Genomic DNA, 26,733 nt, shown 5'->3' on the forward strand with positions numbered 1-26,733 from the left:
AGTTAAAAAACTGTGCGGGAATGGAGATGCACTTTATGCTGATTAGAAAGGGAATCTTCGCATATATGGTCCCTCTACTCTCAACCCGTGTGGTGGTGTTCTAATAGTGGGAAAAAATGGCCGACATGTTTCGCACTCTATATGGGTCACTAATGGATCCCGCAGCGCTTCATCAGGACCGGTAACAAAAAGGTGTAAAAAAGGTAGAATCAGGGAAAGACACCCTGTAATGCTACACAACCTATAGATGAGGTAGCGTAAACCATGGTAGTTAAAGAGTACCGTATTGTTCGTATACTCTGATTTCAAACCTGGTGGAGACAAAAACATGGGGGGGGAACACAGCTAATGTCAATGACAAAGTAAAAGCAAATGTCCTGTGATACATAAATAAGACTGCATATAGAAGTGGAACTGGAAATCGCATCCTAAGTGATGGATGTATGGGTGCTATCACGTTTTTGACAACCGAAAAACTAGCACAACCTCATATGTAAATGCGTACATACTAGTAGTTACAAGGGTGTATTGTCATGTGCAAAAGCCAAGGTGTATCAGGCTGGGATGGTGCTCATGAAGGGACCGCACAGCGAGATCTCATGCATGTGTAATATGTAGCGAGAGAGCTCTGTCCATGCGGATGTAAAGTATCCATTGGTCAGAGAGGGCGAAGGACAGTTAGTACAGGATTGTAAAAGAATAGATGTCATGCTGGTAAAAGGATACAGAGGTAATCTGCGGTTTTATTGCACCGTTAACCGAGATGGGAGTAAGGAGGAGTGACAGGGGTCTTGTGTAGAAGGTTATCAATGCCTGCCTAATTGGTTGGTGAATCCTTTAATCTATCCTCTAGGCGGTATGACCAAAAACAGGGAGAAATTGGGAAGTCTAGGTGATAATCTACTTGCCTTCCCATGGGTCTACATGTTTCAAGCCTTTCTCCAAGGAGTTTTATCAGGACCAAGGAAAATATCTCCCTGATTCCACCCCAAAGGTAGTGCTTAAATATAACTCCAGCACACACACTGTGTGCTAAAATAATAAATATGGATTGATCACACCTGTATTGTTACTTAATACCTACTTGGCATACTGCTTAAAACATATAAGTGGCCAAAATGTTACCTCATGGGTCCTCCGGTGGTAAGGACGCTTGTAGTCATGAGGCACCTTGGCGTGTTCACCTAGGTGCATCCACATAGGTTAAAACACTGAGGTGCCGCTTTGGTGTCAGTGTGACTACAATGACTCAATGACCCAAGAGGCAACATTTTGGACACTTATATGTAGACCCATAGGAAGGCAGGTACATTATCACATATACTTCACACTTTCTCCCTGTATTTTTATCATACCGTCTGGAGGATACGTTAACCCCTTGTATGTGCACAACGGCTCCCGGCCATCATGCATCACGGTGGGCGTGTGCGCACAACGGCCGGGAGCTGTTGTAATCCCGCCCACCGTTTATTTCTCCCGCACAGCGTGGGAAATAAACCCGCACCCAAGGGGTTAAAGGGTTTACCAACCTACTAGACAGGTATTATTATTATTATTATTATTATTAAGGGGCATTTATAGAGCGCCTGGTTACGCAAAATGCGTGTCCCCGCGCTGAACTGAAGCACTCAGAGAGAGAAGTGGGGGAGGAGCCCACTTATTTTGAAAAGAGGTAAGTTTTTAATTTCCTCCGGAAACTAGATTCGGAGGGGTCCAGACGGAGATTAAGAGGCAAATTATTCCAGCTTTTTGCCGCCAGGTATCGGAAGGAACTTCCTCCCATACGGGCCTTTTTCACCCTAGGGACCTTAAGTAAGCCTCCATGCGAGGAGCGCAGTGCACGAGTTGGTGCATACCTTGTAATAAGGTTCTGGAGTGGTGCTGGCGCCTTTTTAGCGAGGATACGGTGGCAGGTACAGAGGGACTTAAATTCAGCTCTGCTCCTCACTGGCAGCCAATGGAGTGACTGGAGGGCGGCCTTGGAGTTCGATCTTTTTGGGAGGTTTAAAATGAGGCGAGCTGCAGCATTCTGTAGCACCTGAAGTCGATTAATCGCTTTATAGGTAGCTCCCAAGTAGAGTAGGTTGCCAAAGTCCAAGCGTGAGGTGACTAGAGCATGCACCAGCGTTCTGCGGGCGGCCGTGGGGAGGAGAATTAGGACTTTCCGCAGAGTTTTTAAAATGCTGAAGCACATGCCCGTCACCCTGTTGATCTGTGGTCCGAAAGACAGATCAGTATCTAGCCAGACCCCGAGATTTCTGACTTCTTTCCGAGGTGTAGGGGCCTCGCCTAGGCATGGTGGCCACCATGCCGACGTCCAGACAGATGGACTGCCTCCCACCACGAGCACCTCAGTCTTGTTGCCATTTAATTTCAGGCAATTAGTGGACATCCAGGTTGCAAGATCTTGCATGCAAGCCCTGAAACTGTCCATAGCAAGACCGGGTGCACGCGAGAGGGAGACAACCAGCTGAGTGTCGTCGGCATAGGTAACAATTTGTAGTCCGTGTCCCACTACAATTGGAGCCACTGAGGAGACATAGAGATTGAAAAGAGTTGGGCTCAGGGACGAACCCTGAGGAACGCCCTGACCCAATTCTATGTCTCGGGAATAGTGGTCCCCTTGGCGGACCTGGAAACTTCTCCCCGTTAGGAAGGATTGGATCCATTGGAGTGCGGCTCCAGTTATACCTCCATCATTCAGACACTGTAGCAAGATGGAGTGAGCTACAGTGTCGAATGCCGCACTCAGGTCCAATAGGATAAGGGCCATAGTGTGACCTTCATCCACCCCCTGCCGTAGGGATTCCACAGCCGTCAATAATGCCGATTCCGTAGAATGGCGGGGGCGGAAGCCAAATTGTGTGTCGTGGAGTAAGGCAGTTTTGTCTATGAAATCCATTAGTTGGAGATTGACCGTTTTTTCTGCTACCTTGGCCAGATATGGTAAAAGAGAGATGGGCCGCAAGTTGTCTAATTTATCAAAGCTGATGGTAGGTTTTTTTCTAAGAGGAAGGACCACCGCTTTTTTCCATTCTTTAGGCACAGTCTTTGTCATAAAAGACACGTCCAGTAGATGCCTAATGTAGGGCTCCAAGGCCCCCAGGCTGTCTTTTAGGCGTTTGGGAGTGGTGGGATCCCGTGGGGAACCTGATTTTACAGAACGGCAGATTTTTAGGAGAGTTTCTGTGGGTGGGGTAACAAAGTTGGTAAGGGTGGGTGAGTTTCCCCTGTCCCTGGGTTTTTCCACAAACTCTATCCCATTCGTGGGTTGAGTTGGGAAAGCCGAGTAAATTCTAGATATTTTCTCGGCAAAGAAATCTGCGATTCTGTCACAAGACTCAGGTGAACAGTCATCAGGGACAGTGACGGATTTTCCACTAGAGAGAGTTTTGTAAAGCAGAAATAACTCCTTCGTGGAGTTACCAGCTTCGTTGATCTTAGTCTCATAGTGTGTGGTTTTCGCCTTTCTAATCAGTCCGTGGTAGACTCGCCTCTCTGACAAGTAGACCTCTCTAGTATCTTTAGAGATAGCCCGACGCCATTGCCTTTCTGCTCTCTTCAATAAGGTTTTAGCATTTCGCAGTTCAGTACTGAACCAGGGTGCGGTTTTTTGAGCACGATCACTGGGTTTAGTTTTGGATAGCGGGGCAGTAAGATCTAGTGCATTGTTAATGCGTTTGCAGAGATTGGAGTTAGCCGTGTCTGCATCATCCCCCCCATTAACCTTCTACACAAAGACTCATGCAACTCCTATTTAATTCTATCATCATAATATACTATTCAGTGCTCCCACGTACCTCATAGGTTGCAGCATGCCTCATTTCAAAGCTGGGAGGGAAGAACTTGATGATAAAGCATGCCATCAAGGGGCAACACGGTGGGCGATGGTTATCTAAAAAAAGATATAGGTTTTTGCTCATCATCCTGTGGAGGGTTAATTAAGCTTAGAACGGGCAGGCCTTCTTTTATTCATTGGCACAAATACTTTATGCATTAACTCTTACGTTGTGCCTGACTGCTCCGTGCCAGGATACCAGAGGGTGAGCACAGGTTAATTTAGGATGTGTTTGTGACTTACCCTGACTAGGATTGTAGTTCCTGCTTTGAAACGGTGCATACCTCTACCACCAGAAACCCAATTTCTTACAGTTTATGAACCCTAAAAGTACTACTGGTAAAAAAACAAACAGGAGTAAGTCCATAGAAAATAATGGGAGTAGGGTCTTAAAATAAAACTCCTTAGAAAATAATGTGAAATTAAATTAAATTACTTAACATAGTCTAAAGTATAAATACATACAAACAATTAATAAAATGCATGACAAATAGTACATATCTTATATTTAATTGCAACTTGTTTTATTTATAGCCTATCTAAAAAAAAGTTGTAGAATAAAGTGTGTCAAAATCAAAATAACTTTAATGAATTCTATGTATCATGGTTTTATAGGTTTAATTTTCTTATTGAAATTGAATTAATGAAAGTAATACATGTATTGACACTATACTCTGATCATTGCAACAATGTTTTTTTTAAGATGTATACAGAAAGCAGATGCATGTCAATATTAGACTACAACATAAGAAGTAGAATGCAACTATTTCACATTGCAGGATGCATAGCCCTTCCAAGATTTTCAGCATTTCTTGAGAGATTAAACTGGGTATGAGAAATCTGGTTGTTGGTTTACTGGGGTGTGAGCCCTAGTCAAGCAACATTCACAATCCCTTCCAGGGTGAATGCCCAAAAGTTACTAAATTTACCTATTCCTAACCCTGGGTCACTTGGCACAAAAAGCATTCAGACTTAACTCAGAGCAATATGTATTTATTGCAGCACAGACTCAGTAATAATGCAAAAATACAACACAAGAAAAATCCCAAAACAATTGAGAAAAATAGAGTATATTTTAATACATTTATTAACACCAAAACAACAAACATCCAATCAGTTGTAACAGAGTTATGCATTTTTAAAGTTTTACATGAAATCTAGCACCTAAAAGATCAAAGCACCAAATGGAGATATCTAGTTAAGTGATATCAGGTCAAAGTCAGACGTTAAGGCAGGCCGTGATGGAGCACAGTTTGGTGGAAGAAGTGTATAGGGCTTGATCAGAACTTACATTCTTCAAAACAAATGTCTGAAGAGGTGAAGTTCATCTGTGCAAGTCATAGGATAGCCTAGGTTGAAGCTGTGGTGAAAGTTTCTACGCTTGGACTTAATGCCAAAACAAAATTCGAAAGACTCCAGTGGGACAGAGCCGAGAGCTGTAGCCAAAGACAGTTTCACAAGGTTGGATAGCCCTTTGGCAAAGAACTGTTCAAATGGATTTGCTGCTGCAGTGAAGACCGTAGCCGAAGAAGCCAAGGAGGACCAAGGCTTGAGGAAGAGAAGAATCAGCCTTAGATTTCAGCTCATCGAGGACAGCCAGAACCACTGACTCAGTGGAGTGGCCTCGACGGAAGCCTGCCTGATGAGAGGCCAGGACATGGTTCTCCTCAATGTAAGCAGAGAGGCAAGAGGTGACATAGCTTTCTAAGACCTTGCCAAGATAGGGAAGAAGGGAAATAGGCCTGAAATTAGAAGGAAGTGAAGGGTCAAGGCCAGGTTTTTTTAAAATGGGCAGAACAATAGCGGATTTAAAGAAAGAAGGGACTAAGCCCAAGGCAAGAGAAGCATTGAGGAAAGAAAGAGGGGGAGAGGGGCAATTAGTAAATAGAGCTCTTAAAATCCAGGCCGGAGCACAGTCGGCTGGAGAGCCTGACTTGATCTTAGCGAGCAAAGTAAGAAATGTGTCTAAAGAAATAGGGGGAAAAGAATCAAGAGAAGAAGAAAGAACCGAAGTGGGGGTAGGGGGAGGGAGCAGGGGGATGTTAGCTTTAATCTTGATGATCTTCTCGATGAAGAAATCATTGAGCGAAGAGCAGAGGTCTTGAGAAGGGATCAGAGTGGAATTGGTACGATTCGAGAACGCCAGATCTTTGACAAAGGAGAAAATCTCCTTGGATTTATTGGCAGAGAGGGCCACTTTCTCAGAAAAGTAATTTGTTTTGGCCAGGAGGACGGCTCGCTTGTATTCCAAGAGGAGATGTTTATATTGGACCCGAAGAGCGGGGCAGTAATTTCGTCTCCAATGACGCTCAGAGCGTCTCAGATCTAATTTCAACGCTTTGAGCTCGGTATTAAACCACTTATGAGCGTCATAGGGACGAACGGCCTTAGTTTTCCTAAGCGGAGCGACCTGGTCACAAGAGGAAGACAGCCAGGTGTTAAGCGCTTCAGCTTGAGAGTCCAGAGGGAGTTCAGAAAGATCAGGAGTGGAAGAAGCAAGAGAGAGAGAAAGAGAGTTTAAGTCAACCCGATTCCAATTTCAAACAACAAGGTTTTTGGGTAGGGAGGGCCTATCAGGAACACCAAGAGTGATGGAAAAGGAAATAAGAGAGTGATCAGACCAGGTGTAGGGAGAAATGCTTGGGGGAGAAAGCGTATAACTTAAAGACCAAATCTGGTCAAGTGTATGACCCTGGACATGGGTAGGGCCAGTGACATGGGCATGAAAATTAAGGCACTGAAGAGTAGCCGAGAAATCCTTGGAGGACAAATCCTCCTTTGCGTCACATGGCCAGAAATTAAAATCCCCCAACAGGAGAACCGAAGAATTGTTAACCACAAGTGTTGCGAGGAGTTCCTGAAGGGTGGCAACGAACAAGGGCATGTGCTGGGGAGGGCGGTACATAAGGACAACCGTGAGAGGGACAGGGAGATTAAGTGAACGAGCAACCAGAAAGTCCACATTGGATATAGATGAGTGAGGGAGAAGCTGAAACTGTAAGCTGGAACGAACGATCATGGCCACACCGCCACCCATCTTGCCGTCAGGGCGATCCGACCGGAGGGCGTAATAGGAGGAGGGGAGGATGGCCAGGACGTCAGGAAGAGAGTCGGACGAAAACCAAGTTTCATATCCGCTTGTGTAACTTTAAAATGAGGTGAGCTTTTAATGAAAAATGCACGCCGCACATGGTCAAAAAACACATGGCCAGCTCCTAAAGAGCAAGTCAATTGAATTAAAAAAACAGCAAAAGTACTTAATAAAATGGAAAGACAGAAGAGCACCTTTTTCTATCTTTTTTTATAAAAAATGATAAGCTTTGGAATTCACCATTCCCGCTGCATGCAACAGCCCAAAAAGCACTCCACCACGGGAAAATAGACTACTAAGAAATGGGAATAGAAGCGCGAGCAGGGTTGAAGACAGAAGACAGAAGCTAAACCTACCAAATGTGGTGGAAAACGCCCTATTAAGTACAACAATTAGGAGGGGTGAGAAGTATGAGTAAGGTTTTACCTCCAGATTCCCTTTTCATATACAACGATCCTTGAGGAGGGTTACCTTATTTTGTTGGATCCTATTACTATCCACAAGACAGAATGTTGCGTTGAAGCTATCTCACTCGCGTGTAAGATTGTTCACCCAGGTAAACTGGCAAAAATCACTGTGCCCTTGAGGGATATATTGTAGGGTCCTCGCCCACAGGTACCACCTATGGCTTGCTTCATCATCAGACCCTCGTCCAGCTCACCTAGTGTGGGGAGATGACCTCAACAGGTTAATAAGTGGAGTTCTTTGGCTATGTGGTTGTAGGAAAGGTGAGAAGAAATTAAAATTGCCTGCTGGTTCCTACTACTTTTTTAATGGTTGGTCAATTTGCATAGTTAAAAACAGTGGTATGTCATAGGGGAGTGGTGGCCCTATACATCTGAAGTCAACACGTTTCAGCCATTAGAATTGCCCATGTGGGTCGGTCAGTTTTCTTCAGGACCTTAATTTTGTGATAATCCCCACAAGTATAACTGCCTTTATTGCTGTGTCTAAACGTCTTTTGTTTAAACCATTTAAGTAAGGCATGCATGCAAATCATACAGACCAGTATTTTGGACTTTTTCCTTTTTGCATTGGTCTGAGCCGTGGGAGAAAGAATCAATAACATCATATAGTAATAAATTATCTATTTTTTAATGTATTGTACATTTTTTCTCCCATGTAGTTGTGTGTCTTCCCATGCACACTTGTGTTAAAAACCTCACCATATTATGCCTAACACATCTGTTGAACTAAAAGTAGAATGAGGTAATTGAAAAACCAGAGTGGCTGAAGAGACACACTAAAGAATAGAACTTAACAGCAACTAGTGTTCTAAAATAAATTTGATATATTGTTTCTCAAAACCTAACCAGTCAGGGTCTTGAGGAGAACCCAAAACGAAAAATGGGTTTAAATCTCATTGATGGACACACTTGGGGAGAGCTATATAGTTGACCAGAAACATTATAGCAGCCAATCAAAAAGAATTAGAAGGCCTACTCTAATAGAGTGAATTTATAACCCCCATGAGACGTTTCAATCAAGAGGTTCATTTTCCAAACAATAATAATGGTTATAACCTCTCCATGCCATTGATTATCATTGATTATTGATTATTACTTGGCCCCTCGCCGCTGTTCCCTGGTGTTTTTTGACTCCCCTGCCACTTCCTGCTTTCCCGTCGCTGCTGCCCTGTGGCCCCGCCCCCTACACAGCCCCGCTCCCGACCTCTGCTCCTGCCCCCCTTCCCTTAATATAGCGACCGCTGCGAGGAGCGAGCGTGAAACCTTACCCTCCTGGACAAGGCCAGGACCCTCCCAAGCACCTCAGCCGCTCCGTGCACCGCGCCAGCACAGGAGTCCTCCCGCCGTACAGGGTTCGAGCCTGCTGCTCGTCAGTTCCTGCTCTCTGCCTGCTCTGTGTCCGTTTTATCCTTCTCTATTTTCCTGCTGCCCCGGCATTGCCCACACTGTTTTATTATTCTTTTGGCCTTTTTAAATTCTACTTGGGTCTTAGACTCATCACTCGGCCCCTCGCCACCGTTCACTGGTGTTTTTTGACTTCCCCCGCCTCTGCCCACATTCCTGCCGCTGATGCCCCTTGAGGCCCCACCCCCTACTCAGCCCCACTCCCGCCTCCCGACGTCTGCTCCCGCCTTCTCCCGTTTATATGGTGACCACTGCGAGACGCGCTCAACGGGCACGCCGAAGGCGCGCCTAAGGCAAGCCTGTCTGCGCCTGTCCATGCCTGGTCAGTGCTCAGCGCCAGACCCCTGGCGCTGCTACGATGCCAACACCCTCCATGCACTCAACGCCGGCCAATCCTTCACCTGCTTCCAGACCACCTCGAAGTTCACCCATGGACCCATGGACCCTTCACCTGCTGTAAGTGCAGCTACACCAGCCAGTGCACACCGGCACGTCCTGCCCTTCCCACCAAAATAGGCCACAACAGTCTCAGATGCATACTACTCAACACCCTCTCAGTCCACAAGCACGCCGTCGAACTCTGGGGCCTGCTTGATTCATCCTCCCTGGATGTCACCTTCCTGGCGGAGACCTGGATGACCGCCTCCTCGGTGCCTGTCATAGCCATACGGCTACAAGATCACCCGCAGGGATCGAATCAACAATTCAGGAGGAGAAATCGCCATTGTCCACAGGAACACCATCAGAATTTCAACCTACATTGAAGACTCCTTCAGAATGGCCGAACACCTACACTTCCAGATTCACGTCAATCACAACACCACCCTCAGAGGGACCCTTGTCTACAGAACCCGGGACCCTGACCACAGCTCAGCGACTCCATCGCCTACCTCATCAGCTCGCACGCCCTCACCCCACTGACTACATCATCCTCGGAGACCTGAACTTCCACCTCGAGAATCCCAACGAAAGCAACTCCACATCCCTGACTGACAACCTAGCCAACTTTGGACTCAAACAGCTCATCACGACTCCTACCCACTCCGCTGGACACACGCTTGTCCCCAGCAACCACATCACCTTCAGCCACACCACTGAACTTCACTGGACCGACGACCACTGCATCCACTTCTCCTTTGAGAAACACACCACGCACATCCAACTGCAATGAATCCCACACCGCAGCTGGAACAAAGTCACTGAAGACCAGCTCCTCACCACCCTCACCCAAGACCCTCCAACTGAGCCCTCTGACACAAGTGCAGTGGCCCACAACTTCAGACAATGGCTCGACAATTGTGCCAACACCCTTGTCCCAATCAAGAAACCCCCAACAGGTGCACTGACACGAGAGCCATCTGGTTCAATGCCGACCTCCAGTCTTCCAAACAAACCTGCCGAAGAATCGAGAAGCAGTGGCACCAAGATCAGACACCACACAACCATGCATCCCTCAAGAACGCCAGACGCAAGCACCACTAACTCATCCAATCCGCCAAAAGGACCTCCTTCAAGGAACACATCATCAACAACGCACACAACAGCAAAGAGCTCTTCAACATCGTGAAAGAACTCGCCTCCCCATCTCCAGCACAAATGACATCCCACCGTTGCAAGAACTCTGCGACTACCCAGCCACCTTCTTCCACTGCAAAATCGCAGACATCCACAACAGCTTCAACACCCAGACAGCGACGTCAGACGCTGACATGCCCGACCCAACACCCACCGAACACACCAACCTCCTGCTCTCCTGGAACCACGTCAACAATGAAGACACCATCAAAATCATGAACATCATCCACTCCGGTTTCCCTTCTGACCCCTGCCCCCACCACATCTTTAACAAAGCAAGCTCCATCATCGCACCCCAACTCCGAAAGATCATAAACAGCTCCTTCGAGACCGCCACCTTTCCAGAGAGCTGGAAACACGCCGAGATCAACGCCCTGCTCAAGAAACCTAAGTCAGACCCTAAGGACCTCAAGAACTTTCGGCCCATCTCCTTGCTCCCGTTCCCGGGGAAAGTCACTGAGAAGATCATCAACAGGCAACTAACCAACTTCCTGGAGGAGAACAACATCCTGGACTCCACCCAATCCGGGTTCCGCAGCAACCACAGCACCGAAAGCATCCTCATCGCCACCACTGATGACATCAGGACCCTACTGGACAACGGCAAAACCATGGCCCTCATCCTCCTAGACCTCTCGGCCGCCTTCAACACCTTCTGCCACCACATCCTACGCACATGCCTCCATGACTCAGGGATTCATGACAAAACCCTGAACTGGATCACCTCCTTCCTCACCGGAAGAACCCAGAGAGTCTGTCTTCGCCCTTTCAGATCTGAAGCCACCACAATCACCTGCGGTGTACCCCAAGGATCATCCCTCAGCCCGACACTTTTCAACATCTACATGGCACCGCTCACCAACATCGTCCGAGCACACCACCTCAACATCATCTCGTACGCCAACGACACCCAGCTAATCCTCTCCCCACCAAGGAGCCCGCCACCACCAAATCCAACCTCCACAAAGGGTTGTTGGGAGCTGCCTCGACACCCTCCAACCACGCGCGCAACCTGAGTTTCATCCTGGACTCAACGCTCTCTGCGGCCCAGCAAGTCAATGCTTCTGCTTCAACACCCTCCGCATGCTTCGCAAGATCTACAGATGGATCCCCACCAACACCAGGAGGACTGTCACCCAAGCCCTCGTCATCTGCAGGGTGGACTACGGCAATGACATCTATGCAGGAAGCACGGCCAAACTCCAGAAAAGACTCCCACGCATGCAAAACGCGTCCGCACGCCTCATCCTCAGAATCCCCCGCCATAGCCACATCACCGTCCACCTGAGAGACCTGCACTGGCTCCAGATCAAAATGAAGATCACCTTCAAGCTCCTCACCCATGCCCACAAATCCCTCCACAATGTCGGACCGGCATACCTCAATGAACGACTCACCTTCTACACCCCGAGCCACCAGCTTCGCTCCACAGACCTCACCCTCGCCAGCATCCCACGCATCCACCGAACGACCTCCAGCGGCATATCATTCTCCCACCTCGACCTGGAACACCCTCCCCATCCACCTGTGACAGACCCAGGACCTGCTGACCTTCAGGAGACTCCTCAAGACCTGGCTGTTCTATCAGTAGCTGCCTCACCCCACCTCTAGCGCCTTGAGACCCTCAGGTGAGTAGCACGCTCTATAAGTGCTTTGATTGATTGATTGATTGATACTAGTTTTCAAGTGGAAAGTTTGACATTGTTCTGCATTCTGTCCATCAAGTTTTGAGTTTTGTAGTTAATGGTTAATTTATTGTATAATATTTTTGTAAAGCTGTTTTTACTTATGTTTGCCCAATGCAATAACGTGCCTGATGATTTAATTGTGGTCTGAAAGATATGTTTAAGTGCTCATGAAATATTTGCATATAAAGAGAGAATAACTGTGAATAAATACACAGGCCATGAGAATTCATTAACTTGACCCAGAATCTTAAGTATTAACTTCATAATTTCAGCTTTGGCGACTTGATCATACAAACATTCCAAAAGTGGCATTTTCAAAATTGTAATGGAAAATCTTACTCTACCATTAAAGAGAGTTTATCATTGCAATTTCATAGTTACCAAACATGGTTAATTTACCTGCTCCCAATTAGAAGTTATAGCTTATTAAATGCAAGGAATCCCCAATGTTATCCTATAAGAAGGGGAGGCATAACAATAGTGAAAATAAGTTTAGTAGTTTGTCACTATCAGGCCATGTACAATGTAAAAGCACATGATTATCATATACTCCTTGGGGTACCTCCGGGTTACCTTAGAGATGACATATGACATAAAAAGTGAGTTTAAGGCAAGGCTAAGGGTTTTAAATGTTAAGTCGAGGTGGCAGTCAAACTGCCCAGACATGCTTTGTAGTGGCAAGCCTGAGAAAGGTTTAAAAGGGCTTCTTCGTTTTTTCAATTTTATATAACGTGAACTCAACTCAAAGTATCAGAGAACTTTACCTGAGCGCCAGTTGTATTACATATGGGCACATTAATTTTTAGGCACAGGGAGATTACAATCATTTGCCCAGAATCACAGGGTATTGAGCCTCCCGCTGAGACTCAAACCCAGTTCCCCAGCTGCAAGGTGTGCCACTCTAGCCGTTACACCACATCCTCTGGGTGGCACAATCAGTGCTGCAGGCCAACTAGTAGTAGTAAAACCACTGGAACTATGCTAGTACAGGAAGGACTCAAAATCATCCATAGTGGATGTCCTTCAAAACTATCTTTTATCACTGGAAGTATTAATGCTTTTCTGCAGACAGTCAAATTGTTATACAAAGGGATGATACATTTCTTTCAAACCCTCCAGAAAAACAACATTTTAATATTAAATTGGGTACATTTTGAACTCAAATATTAAACTATAAATGACTATGTAAAGTTAAATGTCCTCTGGCGTTGATATTGGGCCTGAACAGAATGATGTAACATTTGGGAATGAACAAACAGCCCAGCAGTCCAGCGCTGGAAGCTAAGATGGCGAAGATCTCCACGGCCACCATGTACCTGCCTTTAGTGCTGACGTATGCAGGGAAGAAAGAGACCCAGACACTGCAGAACACCAGCATGCTGAATGTGATGAGCTTGGCCTCGTTGAATTTATCCGGGAGGTTCCTGGCTAAGAATGCTACTATGAAGCTGGCAAAGGCCAACAGCCCCATGTAACCAATCACACAGTAAAAAGCTGTCACCGAACCCTGTCCACACTGCAAGATTATCTTCCCAGTCTCAGACTGTGTGTCATTGCCAGGGTGAGGTGGAGAGGTGAGTAACCAAGAGAGACAGATTGTCACTTCTCCCAGTGCAGACAAGAGGACAATAGAGCCGGACACCCGTGATCCCAGCCATCTATTTAATCTGCTCCCAGGCCTGGTGGCATTAAAGGCAATGACAACATTGACAGTTTTTGCTAAAACACAAGACACAGCAACAGTAAAAATGATCCCAAATGCAGCTTGTTGAATCAAACAGGTCCATGCTGCAGGGCGTCCAATAAATAGGAGGGAGCAGAGAAAGGCCAACATTAGGGCGGTGAGGAGTGCATAGCTGAGATCCCGGTTATTGGCCTTCACTATTGGTGTGTCCTGGTGTTTGAGGAAGATTCCCAGCACTGCAGCAGTGACAGCAGAGAAGATCATGGCCACAGTGGCCAAAATCATGCCGAGTATGTCACTGTATGAGAGAAAAACAATGATCTTTGGCAAGCATACAGCCTTCTTGACATCCGGCCACTGGTCCTCAGGGCACTGCATACAGTTTTCCATGTCTACAATAAAATTCAAACACAATCAGTCATTTGCACGGGTTCAAACGGTTTAGAAAATATTTTACTATTAATGCAAAAGTGATTCGTTAGGCAATGTTAAATGTAAGGTGCAGGGTTTGAGTTAGGGTCATGCTACTCAAATGAAATCACTTAATGACCACACATTTCACCTCTCTTTGACATTAGTGGAGAAGTGTGGCTCAATGGGTTCCACAGCGGTATTCGTACAAGCGCCTTGAGACCCTTGCGGGTGAGTAGTGCGCTATACAAGTATGAAATTTACATTTAGATAATTTAACACTGGACTATGACCAGAAAAGGATGTGGATCTATTCTATTGCTTCAGTATATAATGCTGATATTACACGTCCTTTGACCTAAATGCACCATCCCAGGAGACCAAAACCCTTATGAAAATGAAACTCCACGTGGAGATGAGGATATGGGCTAGCATCCCTTCTGAGGACCTGCAGAATCCTAGCTGTCCACTGGATGCTACATGTCCCCACCTTTGCTACTGCATCACACTAAGGGGGTACTGTGATCGAGCAGTGTGGTCAGATGAATTAAATGAGTGATGCAAACTCCCCAGAAACATTCTGCGCAGTAAAGTAGAGCAGCACCAGGAACAGAGCTGGTGATGGGATGACCCAATGTGTGTGAAGCCTGTGCCGACTGCCATATTCACTTATGGAGTGATCAACAGTGGAGCAGTGAAGAAAAAGACATTGCTGCTCCTCCCGTTGTATGAGGTAGGCCATATGGAGTATGAGGCAGTGGAGAACTGTCACTACAGATTCCAAATATACACACACCAAACACAGCAGGAATCCCCCTGCCTGCTTGCACATTACACCGTCCAGGTCAACAACTTATTGCTATGGATAATTCTTAACAGAAAGTCAGCACACCAGCAGAACCTGGACTGCAATCCTGCTGAGTACAAATAATGCTAAGGGCCTGTACCTAAACTGCTGCAGGTAGTGCTGACGCGCAATAGGAAAATGATCCTATGGCTGGGGATACGGGAGATATTATGTAGATTACTTTGACTCTTGAAGTAGTTAAAGCATACAACAACTGCTTTAACACACACTGAAATGTGCCTGGAAGCAGGGTAGTGAGAGAACATCACTGTGACTCATTTTTTTGAACGTAGACTGGCCAAATGAGAATGCCGTTACTACAGAGACTACTGCACAAATATTATACTGAAACTCATATATGGTACAAACCCCACCTCCCTCCCCTTGTTTGAATACTCCACTGTCAAGGCCAAATCTTAAATGCCATGAGTGAGACCTCGAATTGGAATCAAGCCTAGACATTTTCATCTGGTCAAATACCTTCTGAAAAGGACAGTATATCGCCTCCTCTGTGTTTATTGATAGATGGATGTATGGAGGATTGTGTACCGCTGGGACCAGATTCCCTGTAGTGCAGATGAGGGCTATGTGGAATAGTGAAATGGTGATGGTTGGTTATGTTATGTTATGTTTTGTTATGTTATGTTAAAATGTTTCTAAAGTGCTTGAATACCCATGGGTGTCTTGGCGCTAGTTTCGAATAGCAGTATAGGTGAGAGCAGAGGGAAGATAGAGGTTAAAAAGCCAGGTTTTTGTTAGTTTCCTAAAACACAATAATGTGGGAGCTGCTTTAATATTTATAGGCAGATTGTTCTAGAGAGCTGGGGCTTCAGAAGAAAAACAACTGCCTCCCCATTGGAGTCTCTTAAAACTGGGGCCAGTGACTGTCAGGGAGTTTTTTGATCGAAGGTTGGGTATTTACCAGGAGGGGAATTATTGAGGTAACTAGGACCTAGATCATGCAAGGCTTTATAGGTGAGGCATGATGCCTTGAATTTAAGAGGTTTATTCACTGACAGCCAGTGAAGATCCTTAATGGAGCCTGAAACTGGATGGAACTTGGGAAGATCAAAAATATGCCTGGCCGCAGCATCCTGCATGCTTTGGAGCTTCCTCACAAATTGTTTTTGGAGTTTAACAAAAAGTCTGTCACAGTTATCCAGTTTCATAAGTATTAATGAGGAAGTGACTGTTCTTCTGTAGATGAGAGGAATAAAAGGAAGAATCTTCCTGATGAATCTGAAAGTCCACCACTCCCTCTACTGTGGAGACCGCATGGGACGTACAGTCCATTCAAATAGGACCCAGCACTCGATTAACAATTTCTTTTTTCTCAAACATTTAACAAAATGCCTCATATAGTCCTTAAAAGAAAGATGAGGAACACATCACACTCAGATGTAAAGTCTAGCCTACCATCGACAAAGTAGCACAATGGTCCAATGATCATTTAATGACTCATCCTTTCTTCCCGACTACATTTCTAAACATTTGTAGTTGCAATATAGCTTGATAAGGGTTCACAGTTTTCCCCGAAAAGTTAATCACATCCAGGTTCCTGGCCTCACTCAATTGTATGCCCCTGAGGGTGTTGAGGATGTCAGTTTGGTGATTATGTCTCTAGGGAAGCCCCTGGTGTCTCTCTGGTGACTCTCTGGGAGCCTGAACAATGAGGACTCTGTTGGTCATCTCCAATTGCTCTTCCTTTTCCCTCTAATTCCAGGTCCTAATACTCACCTGTGCCTCTGCATGGCACACATTGATGCCAATTCACCAAAATTCCAGAGAAAGCAGCAGTGACATCACACGAGCTTCGACCCCAATGACATCACAGGAAGGGACATCATTTAACCTTTGTTCTGAAGTTATCCTAGGAAGTAATTTCACCCCAATTTATAACCATTAAATAAGTGCAGCGTCTAATTTTTCAAAAACAAAAAAAGCCTGAAATTCCAATGAGAAATATGGAATGCTCTGGCGTTCATCATTATTGTTCTACTGTCCATGGTCATGCTAGTGTGCCACACAACCGTGATAATGTGCCATATAGACTGCTTTCCCTGCCCCGTCTCTCTCTTCTATCTCTCCCCTTCTCTTATTTCCAATCCTTTCCTCCCATATTCCCTATTGCAGTGCTTCACATCTCTCTTATCCTGTTCTGTTGTTGTCCACCCTCCTGCATCATCTCTCATATCACTGCTCTCCCTGGCCCATCTCTTCCTCTTCACTGCCTTCCTTTCTCTTTCTTCTCCATGTTGTCATCTGCCTACACTTCATTTTCTATATCACCTGTCTCCCTCTGGTATCAATCCTTTTTTTTAAATGTCTCCTTCATTATCCATCTGTTTCACAATCGTTGATCTCTTTATTATCTCAGAAATGTCTCCCCTGCTCTCTCAGAGACAGTTCTCACCTATCTACCTACCTATATATTACTTTCGCCTCTTTCTGTATCTCTCTTGCATTTGACCTTCCTTCCTACCTCCCTTTCTCGGCTGACCTGACCTGACCTGTCTGCTCCTCTTTCTAACAACCTTCTCTCACCTGTACATCCCCCATTGTCTATCTTTCATCTGTCTCTTACCTGTCTGCTTCTTTATTGCCTCTCCCTAAAATGTCTCCACATCTACTTCATTAGTCTATGATCTATTTTCTATCTGCCAATCCTCTCAACCTCAAGCGATTGTCTCTTTCGAGTCTGTCTCTTCATCCTTGGTGCCTTTCTCTTTCGCTCACTCCGAGCATGTCTCGCACTAGCCTGCTTTTTTATCACACCATTTTCACTGGTCCCCATCAACTCCCATCTGTCTTACCCTCTCACTTGTTTCCCCTTCCACTTTCCTGTCTCCTTCCTACATGTCTCGGTTTCTCTACTCCTCTCACCTATGTGAATATCATGTCAAGATTAAATTTGATATGTGGATTATATGTCATAGGGTCTGTCACTTTTTCTTATCAGATGTTTATATATTTTTCTTTTTATTTTCTTCTACACTATCTCAAATTGTTTTTCATATTTATTATAGGGATTCATTCAATTATTATGGATTTCTCCAAGTAATTATTTGCATCATGTTCTAGTGCGACTTTAAGGGGAAATTTCTTGTCTTCAATGGATGAGTCAGACACTTCAGCATCTAAATATAATGCACTCATTTGAATTAAATTAAATTACATTTGTATAAACAGGCTTAAGACTTATAAAAAAAAATCCTGTCTTCGTGTGGGAGTATTTATGTGATTCATACTGTACACGTACTTATTGTCGTACACAACCATAAAACTAGTCTGTGTATTTTTTATTTTTTTATTAGCTATGTCTTTATAGTATCTCTTAAGTGCCTTGTAATATATATCCTTGTCAAATGATGATAAAATGTAAGTTAGTAGGTGATGTCATTGTCTGTGTTGTAATTTGTTTATGTGATCAGTTATGTCCGTCAGCTATTTGTTACAGCCCTGATAAAGTTCCACAGTTTTACTTTGGAAACAAAATGTGTTGGCTGTTTTTGTGTGATTTAAAATAAAGAATTTGGCGGCATAATATTAAACACTGTGTTAAAATTATCGCTGCTTTAGTGGCAGAAAACTACCGTTAACGTGGCGATAATGGGCTTGATAATATGCCACAGAGAATTCCCATAGAAGCCCATGTTGACACCAGAACATGGGCTTCTATGGGAATTCTCAAGTGCATATTATCAAGCCCATTATCGCCTCTTAAGCGGCTGTTTTCTGCCGCTAAAGCGGCGATAATTTTAAAGACGTTTCTTGATAATATGCCCCTTTGTTTTGAAGAAATCCGCTATGGACTAAACGTGATCTTTTAGGCGCACCTCCTTGTTCAACATAAATTGTAATCTGTACTCAGTGGCACTGAAGGGTGACAAGTGCTGAAGAAGTTGTGCATGACTCTAAAAAACGTATTTGCAGCAATAAAGTGAGGTGGTATCCAATAAGTCTGTCACTCTGTTTCGCTTTTGGATTTCACTATTAAGAAGGACTCCCAGTGACTTTAATGGGAGGCTGTGTTCTGTCCGACAATACAGGCTGCTATGGTGAAAATCTTGCACCCTGTCACAGGTGCCCCATGGTGCCTGCCACGCAGTACATGGTTTTACAACGGGCCCCTTGGGTACCCCCACAGCCCCTGACTGGAGATTACAGGATGAAGGGGGCCTGCTAGGGTTCCCCAGAGTCCGTTTCTGACAGCCTTTTAGTGTTGGACAGACCGAGTTGGAAAGGCTGTCAGAATCGTACATCGTAATCATTCAGTCGGAAACACTGCCCATAGATCTGTACGTATCGGCTCTGACTGAGTCGGATTCTCTTAGTGCCAGTCGGAACCGATTTGGTATGAACCAACAGATTTCCTTCTGAACGCGAGCATCGTTTTCGGCCCAACCGAGTCAGGTGGATGGGTTCCGACACGGTCTAGGAAAATTTGACTGTCGGTTGGATGATTTCCGCAATACATCGTAATCAGACCCTAAGTTGTGAACAGTTGAAGACACCCCCTGTTTACTAGGACATAGCATATACAGCGGGAGTTGAGTAACTAATGTTGGCCTCTTCTATCTTCAACTCAGCAGAGACATTTTCATGACCTTGATCACTTGATGGGAAAGAAGGATGGAAGGTGAAAGGATGGGTGAAATGTAATATGACTGGCAGAGAAGTATGCAAAGGTGAAAGGATGAATAAGTGGCTGATAGGATGCATGCATGGGTGAAAGATGGGTTAAAGGTGAGAGAAATGACTGCCCGCATGGGTGAAAGTGTATGGGTGAAAGGAATCCTCCGGGCGACTTGATGGGTCAATGCAAGGACGCATGGGTGGTTATAATGACAAATGTATGTTAGTAAAAAGTTTGTTGAGAATGATAGCCATGTTTGGATGAATGGATGGCACTGGAATTCATAGGGAAGGCTGGATGAAGAAAATATAAAACTTAAACTGTGACTGAGTAGAAAAGCCAAGGGCGAAGAATAAAAATAATGCTAGAAGAAAAATGCATAAAAAATGAAACAATTCCCTGGTTGAAGAGTAAACAAGTAATGTTTTATTTTATGACGTTTTTGGATTCAAAGGATTGAGTGAGAAACACAAAAAAGGAGGATCAGGGCAAAGAATCCTGCACCAGTCGTTATCATGTAATGTTGCTACAATTATGGAAAGAACAAGGTGCAATAAGCCTAGGATGTGACCTCCCAAGGAAAGTGGTAAAAAAAACACTAAAACAAACTAAACATGAATGGCCCTGCACTCAAGACAACAAGTAAATAGCAAGTGAAGGCAAACTACTGTCCATAATCAAGCATAAAGGAATCAATCAGTGTCTTCCCAAATGAAAAGAGCAATGGTTGTTTTGATTGTAGAAAGCAGTTCCTTTTATTCTTTTAATCCATAGATACATTTAAAATACAGCAGTCTTGTCCACTGCATGCTGTATGACAGCATTTTAGTCAGAAACCTTCGGTCCCAGGATGATTGATCCGGTCCATGGAAGACATGGCTTGGCAGTTCGGGCTGGACTCCTCCCATGAGGCACAGGGTCAGACTGATTTGCATATGGCCATGTCTGAACTGGGGTGACGGAGTGAGCTACAGAATGATGATGGATTAAACCCAGATCAGTTGACTGGGGGTGAGTGCTTGCAATGTTCAACACTCCGTCCACCATCCCCTTTGGTTTTGCTACAATAGTAGTACCTCACATCATGCCGTTTATCATTCATATATTAGTAGCTATTCATCAGCCATGTTGTAGTCAGGGTGAAAGTGACATTGAGCATTTAACTCAACAGAGTTAAATGCTCAATGTCAATGCAATGACAGGAAAAGAGATAATTGTGAGGTACAACTGCCCCACCTGTAGACAGTAGTAAAGTAGAACGGAAAATAACTCTATATGTCTGTCTAGGGAGCAAGTTGAGCTGGCATGCCTATATCAATTTAGCTAAATGAGGAAGAAGAAGAATACTTGTATTCTCATAGTGCTTAATGCCTGGAACTGCAATCACATCAAAATCGAATGGGCCGAAGAATCGAGGATACAAGCAAATGTTATGTACCGATAGTGCTACTGTGCAACTATATCATTTTATGTGTTACTGTTTTGCTAAGACTATTGGTTACAATTAATTATTTTTTTTCTCGGTATAGCTACTCCTATCAACCCACCATTATCCAACAGGCAGGAGAGAGCAGCCAGGAACCGGCAATGGAAGCTGGAGGCCATCAGGGCTGAATATCAGCGGCTGGTGGCCGAGGAGGAGGAGGAGGTGCAGCAGGTGCAGCCTTCAATGCCCAGGGTCCCAGCCAGGCCCTGTGCCTCAAGTTATACTGCGCTGGGTCAGGCAGCTACCCGCTGCCATTCATCAACCACTGCTGCACCCCTCTATTGACTGTATGGAGCCTTTCAGCGCATGCTCATCACGATGGCACAGATGGAAGTCAGGATAGTGGAGTAGTTAGGACATTTGGAGAGGAAGCTCCTAGCCAACCTTAAGGTCTTTCTTGCCGCTTTTTTAATCTTTTATTTGGTTGTTGCTGCTTGTTGGGGAGAGGGTGGGAATGTGGGAGTTGGGAAAATCTTGGGTGTTTTGGCATTTATTACAGACATTTGTTTGAATTTAGACTTTCTTTACTTGGCACATTGGTTGGGGTTAGGGAGACTGGTGGTCCAGGTGTTGTGGGCTTTAGTTAATTTGTTATGGAAATATTCTTTTTATGATTGTACATATGATTAAATTCTATTTTGGGGGTTACTCTTTCACTTTGCACTGTTTCTTGTGCCATGCAGCCCGGAGCCAGTTTTCAAATTCTGCCGATAGCTTAACACACCAACAGATAGCTATGCAGTACCCTCACTTGTCTCCTCCTATTCTCTGCAGTCTGCAACTATATGAACCCTTAAGGACTCAGAGGGGGTGTGGGTGTGTGAATTTCCCTAGTATATAGATTATTGTAGCTCAACAATCCCTCAAAGTTCTTCTCTTACCTGCAAAGCGATGGCTGTAGGGTTTCCCAAGGTGTCATGCGGTGGTAGTAGAGAGTAGCTGCATGTTTGTGACTAGTTATCAAATACTAGTGAAAGCACCAGATACAGAAGTGAGGTTCCACTTCCTCCTAGCCGAACTCAAACTGTAGGATGAGGAATAATATTATCAGGGAACTAATTAAATTGAAATAAAAAAACTGAGTTAAATCATTTTAAATGCAAGCTTTGCAAAAAAATTGAGAGTCACCAGAGGGGATTTTAATTTAGTCACAGCTCAATAAATCTCACAGCCCAGAGGTAGAGGGTTAGGGGTTCGATGAATGGATGGGAACGAGGGTTTGAGGGAAATGTTTGACAAAAGCAAACACTACACAAGGACAACACATTCATCTTGGCAGCCAACTATCATAAATCTGTTATGGGAGGAAAAGGAAATGCATGATGATGAGTATTAGTACAGGTAAACCAAATCAAATTGTCATTCTGCCCCCAGAGAGACCCAAGTTACATTATGTTCTGTAACTGTTGTACCGAACTTTGAAAAATATCCATTACAATTAAAATATCTATAGGAGTGAAGTAACAAACATAAACAACACACAAATTGTAATGATTAAAGAGAAAAAAAAGATACTGTATTGCCAATTTGGGCATTGCATCTGCATTCCTCTCTGACTGTCCGTCAATCATGGGTGCCTGGCGGATGTGATTCGGTAAGGTAAGTGTGAGTATGTTACATTGTTTTTCCAGTATGGCACAGGGTAAAGGCCAGGGTCTGTATATTAAAAAACAAATTGGCTAATTATCTGTTTCCGGCAGTTACCTCAACAACAGGCCCCCCACCCAATCACCACTTAGCTTCCGATTAAATGACGAATTGGAGCCAGACAGCACTGAGCAGTGTGCTCACACACACAGCATCATAGCATTGTTCCTATCAATTAGAAAATCAATGCACTGCTGTCAGTCGCCCCACTCACTACCACCACTATACAGACTTATATAGGTCTGGTGCTGTTGTTTAACTTTAGGCCACTTCAAAGTCATCATCATCAAAATCAGTTGGTTTCAGTAAATTTGAAAGCTTCCATCTTTATCTGGTACCGTACTCGCAATAGTCGCGTTCACGCCCACACCCATGCCCTGAGCCATTCCATCATCTCTACCAACAGTCTCCCGACTCAGTCCTGACTCAAAATGCAAAAGATCGACTTGTAGTAGTACAATTTTGTTATTGAACAACAAACATAGAAAGATTGAGTCACTTTTTGTGTAGACTAGATTTGTGTTTGTAAACTTTATCTAAGGGACTGTTCGGGTCAGAGTGTTTGAGGAGTATAAATATAAAGAATATAAAATAAAAACAATAAACAATAAAAAAACAAAGCAGTGTGGAGTTGGACTGTGTGGAGTGGAGTTGGACCTGGTGAAGGAATCTCACTATACTATCTTTCAAAGGGGAAAGGAAAAAATGACCGTCAGGGGAAAATTTGAAATTATTGATCAGCTGCCGTTAGGCCACCAACATTTTGGGAATCTCAAATTCATCACTTACAAATTAAGCGTAGCAAATAAACACCCAGTATCACACTGGCTGCCAGCGCATTAATCATTTCATCTCTTTTCAATATATTCTCAAACTATTGATGATGACATATCACAACAAGTTCACACATCACAACAATCACTCAGCATACCATGCTTATAGGGAACAGCTCACTTACTACTCGCATCTTTCCAGAGTCATGGAAACATGCTATGCTCCTACCCCTTTTGAAGAAGCCCAATGCTGATCAGGGCGATCTTAAAAGCTATCACCCGATCTCTCTTCTCCCTGCACCGGCTAAGATGCTGGAAAAATTGGTCCAACATAAACTTACCAATTTTATTGCCAACATTTTGCATGAAACACAGTCCGGCTTTCGGTAGGCTTCAGTACTGAGACAGTTCTGCTCGAGGTGGCAGAGTCTATAATAATGGAGGTGGACTGTGGAGCCTCAGCCATGTTAGTGTTATTGGATTTGTCCGCCACCTTCGACATGATGTTCCACCAAATTCTACAGGCTAGGCTTAAGTGGGCGGGAGTGGAGGGGATGGTACTCACCTGGATAAAGTCTTATCTCAGCAACCACACGCAAAGTGTCACTTTTTACCCTTTCAAATCGGAAGCCAAACCCCTATGGTGTGGTGTATCACAGGGGTCAGCACTGAGCCTTTTACTTTTTAATATCTATCTGGCTCCACTATTTCGCTCATTGTGAAATGGGAATTAAAACTATCTCCTATGCGGATGACACCCAGCTGGTGTTCTCCTTCAAGGACCAATTGGCAAATTCCTATGCAAGGTTCAGGGGATGCCTGAGGGATATATCCAGCTGGAGGAACAATAATAAGCTAAAGCTAAATGCAGAGAAAACCGAGGTTCTGTTTTTTGGCAAAAATCCCCCAGCGACGACAGGACTGTGGTTGCTGGAGGAAATGGGTCTCCCCCCTGCCCTTCAACCACGGCAAAAAGTCTGGGCATAAAATGGGAACCTGACCTCATCTTCTCAATCTAAATATGCTTTATTGCTTCCTCTTGCTTCGGCATTTTGAGAGGTTTGAGAACATTTGTACACTTACTTCCTGACAGCTGTCGAAGATCGGTTGTCCTTGCTACAATGATCTGAAGGCTGGACTATGCAAATAGTCTTTACCTGAGACTGCCTGCATATCTGATTAGGAGACTGCAGATGGTGCAGAATGTGGCTGCGAGATTAATCAGAAGAGTGCCTTTTGGACAACACATCTCTCCACATATCAAACAGCTCCATTGGTTGCCGGTTGCTAAGAATTCAAGGCCTTGACGATAGCTTTCAGGACCCAGAGATGTATTTGTCCCTGCTACATTAGGAAACGTATTTGCCCCTATCAACAAAAACGCTCTTTAAGATCAAACTCCCAGAAACTGTTGTGCGTTCCTCAATTTGCAAAGTCCCGCATGGGAGGAAGAACAACCAGATTATGGAATTCCCTTCCAGATCGACTTTGATTAATCCAATCTGAACTAGAGTTCAGGAAAGCACTAAAGACATGGTTATTCAGCCAAGGCTAGTCCCCTCACATTCTATCTGCCCTGCTTGACTGCATTAGCGCCGGGACACCTCTGTTTGAGGTAGCTGTCGCGCTTTTTGAAATGTATTATTATTATTATTATTATTATCAAAAATGCATGGCAGCATTTACCCATTCTTCTACTGTGCTCACTGTGATCATTTGGTGGTACATTGCAGAGTGTAGACCCTCTATTTGTTTACAAAGCAGTGAATTGCCAGTGTAAATATAATTATGAATGTCACATGTGGGTGGGGCAGACCCTCTAGGGTAGGAAAACATTGAAAATTGCAGTCCAGGGTTGGAAGCAGGCACACATTAGTTTGTATTCTCCGTCCAATGTCTGACTTGAGGGCCAAAGGCTTTGGAGGAAGAGTCGGTAGTCAGACTTCTTCACTGACTGCACGAAGTTGCAGCTCCAATCCAGCAATAAAAATGTGGCTAAGAGTAAGAAGGTGGGGAAGAATTGCTAGACAGACACAAATACTAAAGTAATTAATGTTTCCCAACTATATATTTTTTGGAGGTGTCAAAGTAATAAAGCCTAGTAGTCAGGGAAGTAGAGCCTGTCCTCAAACTCTGGTGGTTCACCCAGAAGTAGGTCATCTAACACTCTCCTTCCATGACCTGAGTCTCAGTCATTTCCCTCCTGTGGTACTGCATGTATGGTGTAATCTGGAGGTATAAAGTGCTGATTCATTTTGATTATGCTTAATCTCACCACATTTTGGGGAGAGAGACTGGTCCATCTCACTGTGGCAACAGCACCAGCAGCACTGAAAACTCGCTCAGGGGAGACACTGGCTACAGGGCAAGCCAGATAGATTATTGCCAGACTGTGGAAGACTGGCCATTAGCGCCTCTTCCCATGCCAATACACAAATGGGTTCTGATCAAGGTAGACTTCTGTTGTGTCATCCAGATAGTCCTGGACCATTCGCTCACTGTTCATTGCTGGTGCCCCACTTTGCTCAACCTCTTTTGCCTTTGCCTCTGCACTGGACCTTAAGCACTGCCAGTAGAAACCATTCAGTTGTAGATTTGGAGGCTGATTCTCCTGGTCTTGGTGTTGTTGATGGTGTTCTTGTCATTGGTTTTGGGTGCTGTGAGCAAAACACACTGCCCTCAGGCTCTGAACGTGAAGGCTGGACCACATAACTTCCCTGTTGTTATATTTCTAGCTCACTGCCTTGCTCACCTATCCATGTTTTGTATTTTTAAACATCCCCTTCTGAAAAAGGAATAAAAGCAGACAGTAATGGTTTGCATCGTGGGTCAAGAATTGTGGCAGAGATGTAAAGTTTGGGAGACACAATGTCTCTTTGTACCCTTGTTTAGCAAACAAGTGAAGGATTAAGCAGTCTACCAAGTCATACGCATCTTTTTTCCCCTCCACACCTGTGTACATTGCAGACTCCTCCTTTAGCTGTTCCTGTAGCATGTGCAATAATGGGATAGCTTGGCTTATGGTATTGTTCTCTTTGCTGTCTTCCCGTGTGAACACCTCAAAAGGAAGCAGCATCACTGTTCGGCATTTGACCAGTCCCCATTGGTCCATCTCAATAATCATGCCTTTTACAGTTGCATCTCCTCTTTGCATGACATATAGGTCTATACTGCTCAAACAGGCGT

At 44.6% G+C, this 26,733-nt stretch overlaps 1 protein-coding gene across 1 annotated transcript in view; it reads right to left on the reverse strand.

The window, feature by feature from the left end:
- Positions 1 to 13,234: 13,234 nt before the first annotated feature.
- The window catches only part of LOC146829989 (vomeronasal type-2 receptor 26-like), an 83,095-nt gene continuing 69,596 nt past the window's right edge, over positions 13,235 to 26,733 (reverse strand). Inside the window, exon 2 of the mRNA XM_085604011.1 lies at positions 13,235 to 14,139. Within this exon, the coding sequence (XP_085460137.1) occupies positions 13,235 to 14,139 (905 nt within the window). The remainder of the gene's footprint in view (positions 14,140 to 26,733) is intronic.

Source organism: Triturus cristatus, chromosome 5_1, assembly GCF_964204655.1.
Source record: "Triturus cristatus chromosome 5_1, aTriCri1.1, whole genome shotgun sequence".
NCBI classification, from domain to species: Eukaryota; Metazoa; Chordata; class Amphibia; order Caudata; family Salamandridae; genus Triturus; species Triturus cristatus.